Below are 9,964 nucleotides of genomic sequence, written 5' to 3'. Positions count from 1 at the left end.
AAGTTTCTGACTTCTGTTCATATATCTTTATGCTAGCATTCTCCGATGAATCGCCTACTTAATCAAACTGTTAGCTGGATATACAATACCAGTCATTTTGTTCTACTTTTCAAAGTCCTTAATTAACAAAATGATAAAAATTTATTACCTACTTGTGGAAATAATGGGTTCGCAGCTTCTTTCCAAATGCCTATATATGAACAACATATATCGATCTCTAAGACATCACAAGAGTAATACAATACCTTCATAACAGTATACGATTCTCAAACTTCTCATTTCCCCTTCAGCTAGTTCTTTAATTTCTTCCCCATGGCACGCTTAGCATTTGTGCTAGTTTGTGCTGTAGCTCTATTGGCTTCTTCAGTAGCCTCTGGTGCAATTGTTGAGCATTCTTTTAATGTAAGTCTGTTCCCATAATGGCTAAAGAGCATTCTGACATCCAAAATTACTTCTGATTCAATTTGACAGAAAAATTCAAAATATTTTTGGGTCATAGAAGCGGCTTTTAGAAACAATATTCAAACAAGCCCTTTGGGATCCTTGTTTTGTCATGCATATTTCCTCACTAATTATTTGAATGTTTCCTTTGAATAATAGTAGTCATAATTTTCTTTTTATTTCTATTGTTTCAGGTAAACAACATGACAGTTAGCCGACTGTGCCGGAATCAATCGATTACTGTAGTAAATGGGAGCTATCCAGGACCGACAATATATGCACGAGATGGAGACACACTTATTGTCCACGTTTTAAACCAATCACCCTACAACATTACTATTCACTGGTAAATATTAGTTTACATATCCAAAATCATTTACCCCTCAACATATTCTAGAACAAAACAAGAATTCTATTTGAACACAGTTACTAACGCACCCTTCAATAAAGATGACCCAACCAAATTATTTAGGACCCGCATGTGTTACAGAGTGTGAGTTTTATGTATCTAAACCACTTTACTTGGAACAAAATGCAAACCCATATTTTCTTAGTCATTTTTTTTCCTGATTAACAATCCCCCAGGGGAACGTTGGGTTATGTTTTGTTCATGTTGTAAAGTTTCTTTCTTAATGCAGGCATGGAATCTTTCAGCTTCTGAGTGCATGGGCGGATGGACCTGCATATGTAACTCAATGCCCTATACGTCCTGGACAAAGCTTTACATACAAATTTAATATCACTGGACAAGAAGGTACCCTTTGGTGGCATGCCCACGTTTCGTGGCTCCGCGCAACCGTCCACGGAGCACTCATAATCCACCCGAAAGTCGGTCGATCCTTCCCCTTCCCCAAGCCCGCCAAAGAAGTTCCCATATTATTAGGTAATTAACAATCAAACTATACAATTCAACTTAGTTTACATTAATCATGAAACGCACTTAAACGGTGATTTTTATGACTAATTATAAACCGGTTGATGGAATTGCAGGAGAGTGGTACAATGGTAATGTTGTTGACATTGAGGAAGAAGCCCTAGCTACCGGAATTGCTCCTAACGGTTCAAATGCTTACACCATAAATGGACTTCCCGGCGATCTATACGACTGCTCTCAAAATCGTATGTAATCATGCATGCATGCACGTCAATTTATTTATTGTTATACACTACTTTTGCATGATGAATATTACTAATTTAACATCAATTTATCAGACACATATCAGCTCAGTGTGGTAAGAGGAAAGACCTACCTTCTACGCCTTATCAATGCTGCACTTAATAACCAACTCTTCTTCAAGATAGCCAATCACAACATGACAGTTGTCGCTATTGACGCCACCTATACCACTCCTTATGTCACCGACGTGGTGGTTACTGGACCAGGCCAAACCACTGACGTTCTCGTCAAATTCAATCAACCTATCGGATCCTATTTCATGGCCGCCACTCCGTATGCTAGTGCAAACATTAACTTTGATAACACAACCACCAGAGGCATCATCATCTACAAGGGCTCTAGGTCATCAACCCCCATTATGCCCTCAATGCCTAACCCTCGCAACACACCGTTGGCCCACAAGTTCTTCACCAATCTCACCGGCCTCGCCGGCGGGCCCCAGTGGGTCCCGGTCCCACTCAAGGTGGACGAGCGCATGTTTGTGACAATTAGCGTCAACTTGGAGGTGTGTCCGGAAAATGCCACATGTCAGGGTCCGCTTTTTAACCGATTGTCCGCTAGCATGAACAACGAGTCATTCGTGCTTCCGAGCAATACATCCATGATGGAAGCACAATTTAACAACGTGAGCGGGGTTTACACCAGAGATTTTCCTGACGAGCCTCCGGTCAAGTTTGACTACACTGACACGAACGTTAGCTTTGACCTGTCGTTGATATACGCCCCAAAATCAACCAAGGTCAAGACATTGAAATTCAATTCAACGGTGGAGGTCGTGCTTCAAAACACAGCGTTCTTGGCGATCGAGAACCATCCGATGCATCTCCACGGCTTCAATTTCCATGTGTTGGCACAAGGGTTTGGTAATTACAACCCGATTAATGACCCCAAAAAATTTAACTTCATTAATCCACAAATACGTAACACAATTGGTGTGCCGGTCGGAGGATGGGCTGTCATCAGGTTTCAAGCAAATAATCCAGGTTAGTTTTCCTAAGCACCACAGCAGTTAAATGTCTTGCATTTTAATTATATTATTAATAAGTAATTCTGATTATTTGTTGTAAACTATTGTCTCAGGTATCTGGTACATGCACTGTCATTTGGACGTTCATGTGCCGTGGGGGCTAGGCATGGCTTTTGAGGTTGAAAATGGACCGACGCCAGAATCCACTTTGCCTCCTCCGCCACTTGATCTGCCCAAATGTTAGAAGTTGTTTGGAAGACCTCAAAATATTGTTTCGTTTTTTGTATTCTTTAAATTATAATGTCGTGGTCGATTTCATTCTTTTGGTTACCAATCAATAACTTCGTAATAAAATTAGTCACAGATGTATTGTAAAAGTTGGTCATCATTGTTTGGCTAAAATCACAATAAATTATTTAATCATAATATTTCAAGTAGTGTCCTAATTTATCGAATGACTTGACAACCTTTTGTTTACTTAATCCCGTTAGCTCTAGTCTCTTTTCGTTTTTTTTTTTTTTTTTTTTTTTTTTTTTTTTTTTTTTTTTTTTTTTGTGAACAAGTAAAATTATCTAGTCGTATTCTTATTCATTAGTACATAAAAAATCTCATGTTCGATTTATATTGATGATAACAAAATTTAATATTTATGTTAATTATGATACCTAATTATGTCTGATTCATTGATTACTTCGTATAGACACTCCTCCTCTTAGAATTACACTGGAATATCCTTGTTTGAAAAGGGCAAAAAGAAAAAAAAAAAAAAAAAAGACAACTACATCACTTGGATCACTCTGGGCTGTATTCCCTTTTTGAGAAGCAGGCTTAGGCCTAAATGATCTGAATCATAAAAAAGTTATTAAAGATAATCTTTAGTTTAGATCTTATAAACTAACAGCTGTTAATAATATCTTAAGAAAAAATGCATTCCTTGTAAGCTTTTTTACTGAATCTTCACTTTACCTTACGTATAACATGCTAACAACTATGGACATGACTGCTTACAATTTAATATTGTCCTAACTGACTATTACAATTTTATTTCACATGTATTAATGATTTCTCCAGCATGTGATTAAGTTGTGCCCTTGTTGTCCAAGTTGACTTCGAAATGAGTTGGCATCTTGTTATGATAGCCTTGATCACATTGAATGGTCGATTTCTATATCTGGGACGTGTATTCACCTATCTAATAGAGGTGATGAGTAAAAGTGAATCAAATTACATTACTGGTTTAAATGTGTGCGTTTTCTGGCATCATCTACTCTTAAACGATAAGGCTCTCGTACATGCATACTATTTGAAACAGAAATTTGGTGGTCTAGTATTAGGGATTACGCTTCATTAATGTTACAAATCTCCTCCAAAATTCCTTGCTACTAACATTCCAGAGGAGCACCATGCAACATGCATGGCTATAAGGGACGAGGGGAAAATGCAGGATGAAGCTTTCTTCATGAATATTCTTGCGAAACAGGACGAGGGGCATTTGCAGAAGCATCATCATAACTCGAAATTTCTTCCATGGCACGGTGAGGATTGGAACGTTGTTTTTCGCATCGATAAGGCAAGAATACTCCTGCATTTTAATTAAAACAGTTGACAAAGAATGTAAGTACATTTTTTTACCCAAAAAAAAAAAAAGTTAGTACATCAAGTTAGAACACTCTAATACCACGTTAGATAATCACTAAAGCTCTAAGATTAAGAAAAATCGTCAATCTTCTGCGCGTAGATTTTGCGAGATCTTGATTACGTAACTTCTCCAACAGCCATGTTGAAGTAAAGCTCAATAATGTTAGGGCACCTGTGATAACACGCTGTTGAACAAAGCATATTGAGAACTCGAGGGTCGAAGAGGGTATCAGAGGAAATTCTAATTGCCTTCCTATCAATACCGCATGCCTTGATGCACTCATCCGTCTCTATGTACTCCGCCATCTTCTCTACCACCACTCCCGACGTCTTGCATTCGTGTCCAACCTTTCTGCCTTTCTTCACCATCGTCTCCAACAAGCGCTGTTTACCGAAAATGCGCAAATCTCATTTGGAAAATACTCACAAATAATCTCACCTAGAAATTAAAACCAAGATTCTAAACACAACGCACAATGTTCTTAAGTTTAATTAATTTCGAAATGAACTATTAACACTTTAAAAATTTCATTCTACACTCCTCACAAGTGTATTTTTCTTTCTAATTATAGAAAGTTTGAAGTGCAAAATGAGAATTTTGGAGTGCTAATAACAATTCTCATTTCAATCTAACCATGTTTAATGATTAAACGTAATGACATATGTGTACGTAGAGATGCATGGATGAACAGGGAAGAGAGGAAGAGAAGAAAAAGAAAAAGAAAAAAAAAATCAATAAATCCATGTGGTTAATTTGTGTAAGATTGTCGCTAATTGACAAACAAAAAGAGATTAGTCTGTGAGTGGAGAGGTTTAAGTGAAAAGTAAAAGGAGATTATTATGAACTATATATAGGGAGGACACCGGTTTAAAGGTTCTTAATTGTTTCTAGTTTAGCTCCATGAAATTTCAAGCTCTTGATATTTTTATTTTTTTTTCCTTATAACGGGAACTAGTAGCTTGGCAGTCCACTCTTGCGGAGCGAAAAGACTCACAAAAGTATTTCAATCTTCCATACCATCATCGTGTGATACACCAGCGTTAGAAATCGAATTCTTGACGTGTCGTGTGGAATATGAACATGAAATTCATCCCTAACCACAAAATCATTTCGTGATGGTTCTCTTGTATTGATATTGCAAATATCGTATTTCTGCCATTGAAGTTTCAAGAAATTGTGCGGTACTTGTATATGTGGGTTTTAACAAGTGACTGAATTACAGTACCACAAAATACATGAACGTGGAAGTAAAAATGTATTTAGAGGCCCATCTAAGTCGGACCAAACTATCCAGAAATCGTAGCCCAATTCCGAAGGAGTTCGACAAAATTGGACTTCTTGCTGGATGGCAAATCAATAACTTCACTGTGGTTTGTGGACAATTACGTTAGCACATGACCAAAATTTGCACCATATTTGTTGGCCTTTTAATTTTTATTTTTGCACCATATTTGTTGGCCTTTTAATTTTTATTTTTTATATAGAAGCCGCAGCGTGAGTTTCAAAAAAAAAAAAAAAAACAAAGAAGCCTCAGCGTGAGAGTGGCAATTCAAACACAGAACCTCAGTGCATGATAAATGTTTTTAATTACTTGAGTTATAATTACTTTTGGTTCATTTATCATGAATGGTGAGTTCGATACCAAATTGTTACTATAGCAAAGCAAAGCATAGCAAGGAAATAAATTTTAATCAATTGAAAACCCCCAAATTAGATTTTTTGGAATTTTGGAGAAGAAATGTATAAGCATTGTATGTATTGATCTGACATTTGTAAAGTAATACAATTACTTTTGATATAAAGGTTGTATATCTAAACAAATCCCACCCACAAACAAAATGAACCGAATTTCCCCCTCTTCTTTTCCAACTAATTTAATTATTCCTCACTTAATATACACTAATATTATATAATTCAAAAGAAATTATTTGCAGAAACTACATAGCATGATTACATAGGACTAGGAGCAGATGCAGGTTCAAATGCCTCAGAAGGGGGATATGCCGCACTCAACCCTGATGGTAATTGGGAGCCGTGAGGACTAGGGGCGGCCTCGCCAGAGCTCAGAAGCGCGATCATGGCACGGTGAGGGTTGGAACGCTGCTTGTCGCAGAGATCGGGCAAGAATACACCTGCATTTTTCAAAACATATAATTAAGTTCTATATTAGATTATGTTGCATTGTACAGTTCTTACATACAAGAAGAATAAGATGTATAATATACAATCGTAGTAAAACTTGGTCATGTGATCAACATATGATACAATCAAATTATAAAAAAAAATGTTGCATATACCAGTTGTATGTAAGAATATTTCGTTGAATCACATGCCTCCATTTTATTAAAGTGTACCATAGTAAAAGGGGTTGATTAAATTAGAAGGAAATCCATCACAAGGAAGGTATCACAATGCCATCAACATGACAGAAAAAGAAAACGAAAGCAGACCAAAGTGACATATTCCTAGGCAACATTTTTAAGCATGCCTAAAAGTATTATGGGGTTTTTCTATAATAAATCAGTGTATAAGATATATCAGTGATTAAATGTTTAAATTAAAATTTTTAAAATAGCTATGCATATCAAACCGATTAATGCACTAGTGTAACCCATACACCAATAAATTAAAGAATTCTCGATCTATCTTACTCTTCTTTTGTTTTAATATTAGTCCTAAAAAGAAGAGAAGGAATGTTTTAGGTGTGACAAAACAATCATTCTTAACCACTTGGAAGTTTGGAACCACTAAATAATATAATTAATCGAAAATAAAAAAAATTAATTAATGATTTGTGAAAATATTCTTACCCTCTCCAGCTGCCAAGTTGAAGTAAAGGTCAGCAATGTTGGGGCACTTTTGGTAACAAGGAGCAGAGCAGAGCTTAGCCATGAACTGAGGCTCAAGGAGGGCATCAGACGAAATCCCAACAGACTTCCTATCAATCCCACAAGCCTGCACGCACTGATCTGTCTCTATGTAATCAGCCACTCCCTCCACCACAACTTCTGATGTCCTGCACTGATACTCTATGCTTCCATCTTTCTTGGACATGGTCTCTAACAAGCACCTTTTCCCGGCCGACGACACCGAAAATGCACAAACATCGTTCGGCAAATCCTCGCATATAAACTCACCTGAAAAAAAAAATGATCAAAACAAGTTTAATAACTGCAAACCATTTAATTAAGTAGTTAAAGAACATTGTATATAACCATTGCCAATCGAAGACACATTGTCATAACCAACTGACCTAGAACTACATGGATGGATAGGAAGGAGAGGAAGAGAGCCAAAAACTTGGTGGAAACCGCCATGTGTGGAGGATCTGAGAACTAATGTGGGGTTTTGTTGGACAAACAAAACCTCAGGAGAGAGATTTATTTGTGATATTAGAGTGAAGGGAGAAGGGTGGATTTATAACGAGGAGGAGGTTATGAACTGTGAAACAACAAAAGGCAACGACTAGCTATATATAGAGATGGGAACGTTGAAATATAAGGCGGCGTCTCTACATTCATGGACGCGTTTGCAACCTTCCTGCAGGTTGGTGAAACTGTACGTCTACGATCCTCTTTGAATTTTTTATGTTGGAGCCCAATTTGTCATTTGTTCTATTTTCTATTTTTTCTTATTTGTTTTTTGGTTATTATTATTATTTTTTTTTTTTTGTTTTGATTTTGTTATTGTTTATTGACTTGTTTTATTTGATACGTGTTTTATTCTTGACCCCTATAGTTAAAATGCAAAGGTGTGGAAAGCCTGCAATTTGAAATTTCTTCTCTCTCTCCATTTGTGGTGTTAGGGTTTGTTGACATTTAATTCGTATAGATGCATGACCGACGTTGTACATGTACATATTGAACTTTCTGTGTGGCTTCTTGATTATATATTCCTTTTCCATTCAACAAGTTGAAAATTAATATATGGCTTTTTAGCCAAAATAATTATGAGAATGACGTAATTCCTCATTTTGATCTATGAAATTTAAATTAATAGAATTTGTGTCTGAGTTTGTCCATCATCAATCATTTTAGTCTTTTCATGAAAAATCCCCATTAAATAAGAATAAAATAACAAAATATCCTCAATTTTGTCAAATCATTTTTACCTATTGTTAGGGTATTTTTATCATTTTGATCCTTATTTAACAGAGATTTTCATGGAACAACCAAAGCGATTAATGTGAACAAACTCAGGGGCCACTCCTATTAATTTCAAATCTCAAAGACCAAAAGAATGAGTTAATTATGTCAATCTCAGAAACTATTTTAGCTAAAATGCCTTTATATATATTAATGAAGTACTTTAACTAATATAAGTTCTTGTAACTTATTATCTTTGTGATATAACTAAAAGCCAGCAAGGTTAGAGTTGGATATGATTACCATAAAGACCTTAATTAACAAATTTGGTCAAGGTAAACGAAAAATTAAAAAAATATATTTCTACTTCTATTTATTTGTCTTGTTTAGCTAAACTAGACAAACCATTAAGCAAATATTGCATAGTCACGAAAGTTTGTTGGACCTGAATAACATGACAAATGCAATGAATTTGACTTTTCGACACCTGTAATAAATTAAGAAAATAGAAATATCATGTACCCATGCTGTGCGTTTCCAATATTTTTGCTTTACAACTTATAAATTCCATTTGATTTGGACTAGGTCATATTAACGTGGCTAACAACCATCTCGAACCATGAATATGTTGATGGCTAAACCAAAAGTCGTCATCTTGGCGGTGAAGTTAATTTCCTTTGTGTACATTAAACGACAGCTAGGGTTACACGCGTGAACTACTGTATGGTTCACTCGGCTTCAAAGGAAAGTCTAGATCTTCATGAATGAATGTCGTCTCGTTTTTTCTCGGTAATTTTCAGGTGCATGCCATGTCGTGTCGCTGTTTAGAGAAATAACTAATAGAAACAAGCCAATAAATTAGGTTCCGATGATTTCTAGAACACCAGATCATTGCTGCGAATTTATTCACACGGTAAACGACCTAATCATTTGTCAAAGATTATACTTTTTGAGATGTACGGTGTTTAGTCTATTGACCCAAAAAGAAGTATGAATGAAGTATTATAACCTCATGCTGCATGGCTTGAGCATCACCACCCGGTCAAGTACCGTCGGACGAGTGTAATTTATTCTCTTTACTCAACAAATTTCAAAACTTAAACCTGTCTAGGACAACTAATATGGTAGTGATGCTCACGGTCGGATAAGGAATGCGAGCAAAAGTGCTCCCTAAGTTTATAATTACTAGTAAAGAATATGGCTATTCACATTAATTCCATAATTCCATATGGCTAAAAAGTTAACAACTTAAAAAATAAAATTTCTCACCACTTACATAAAAACAAGTGGTGTACCACCCGTATTTCGGTTACAATAAAAAATTTCTCCACCATGCATCCCCTAATGCATGGTCACTGTCCTCCGCCTAGGTTTCTATTGATCCTTACCGCATTACATGTGGTTTGGGTGGCTCTCTTCCAACGGTAATTTGGATTGCAGATCGCTGCATGTGTTTTTCCGACATGCATCACATCATCTTTTTACACTGAGCTATAATCCATATGGACACCAATACGCCATCTACTGGTGCACAAATGCACAGATACGTATCCGTGGCTAAATAACAGTGTGTGATGCCCTCAAGAGGGTAAAGAAAAGAATCTCCACCCTTGTCATTGATTGTACTGCTCCCATCTTTTTTTTTCTCTTTTTAA

General features: G+C 36.2%; 2 protein-coding genes across 2 annotated transcripts; one reads left to right on the top strand and one right to left on the bottom strand.

Moving 5' to 3' along the window:
• The first annotated feature begins 224 nt into the window (after positions 1–224).
• On the top strand, positions 225–3,011 carry LOC137744019 (laccase-7-like). The gene is made up of 6 exons (XM_068483880.2): positions 225–402; positions 636–787; positions 1,080–1,324; positions 1,432–1,560; positions 1,654–2,601; positions 2,699–3,011. Exons 1-6 carry the CDS (start codon positions 313–315, stop codon positions 2,827–2,829), a joined length of 1,695 nt encoding a protein of 564 aa, XP_068339981.2. The 5' UTR covers positions 225–312; the 3' UTR covers positions 2,830–3,011.
• Positions 3,012–5,963: 2,952 nt separating this feature from the next.
• LOC137746006 (uncharacterized) lies at positions 5,964–7,685 on the bottom strand. Its single transcript, XM_068486048.2, has 3 exons — positions 7,478–7,685; positions 7,035–7,361; positions 5,964–6,356 (listed from the first exon to the last, which is right to left on the bottom strand). Exons 1-3 carry the CDS (start codon positions 7,539–7,541, stop codon positions 6,175–6,177), a joined length of 573 nt encoding a protein of 190 aa, XP_068342149.2. The 5' UTR covers positions 7,542–7,685; the 3' UTR covers positions 5,964–6,174.
• Positions 7,686–9,964: the final 2,279 nt, after the last annotated feature.

This window comes from Pyrus communis, chromosome 12, assembly GCF_041283825.1.
Source record: "Pyrus communis isolate YQ-2024b chromosome 12, ASM4128382v1, whole genome shotgun sequence".
In the NCBI taxonomy this organism is placed as follows: Eukaryota; Viridiplantae; Streptophyta; class Magnoliopsida; order Rosales; family Rosaceae; genus Pyrus; species Pyrus communis.
The sequence above is the reverse complement of the archived record's forward strand: the minus strand, read 5'-3'. Positions and strand labels throughout refer to the sequence as shown.

What these genes read in the sequence shown, in the direction of transcription:
- LOC137746006 (XM_068486048.2), bottom strand. Translation starts at nt 7,541, where the DNA reads ATGGCGGTTTCCACCAAGTTTTTGGCTCTCTTCCTCTCCTTCCTATCC. An exon ending in ATCCATCCATGTAGTTCTAG is followed by an intron (nt 7,362 to 7,477) that starts GTCAGTTGGTTA and finishes TTTTTTTTTCAG; the next exon opens with GTGAGTTTATATGCGAGGAT. An exon ending in CAACTTGGCAGCTGGAGAGG is followed by an intron (nt 6,357 to 7,034) that starts GTAAGAATATTT and finishes TGAAAAATGCAG; the next exon opens with GTGTATTCTTGCCCGATCTC.
- LOC137744019 (XM_068483880.2), top strand. Translation starts at nt 313, where the DNA reads ATGGCACGCTTAGCATTTGTGCTAGTTTGTGCTGTAGCTCTATTGGCT. An exon ending in AGAAGTTCCCATATTATTAG is followed by an intron (nt 1,325 to 1,431) that starts GTAATTAACAAT and finishes ATGGAATTGCAG; the next exon opens with GAGAGTGGTACAATGGTAAT. An exon ending in GTTTCAAGCAAATAATCCAG is followed by an intron (nt 2,602 to 2,698) that starts GTTAGTTTTCCT and finishes CTATTGTCTCAG; the next exon opens with GTATCTGGTACATGCACTGT.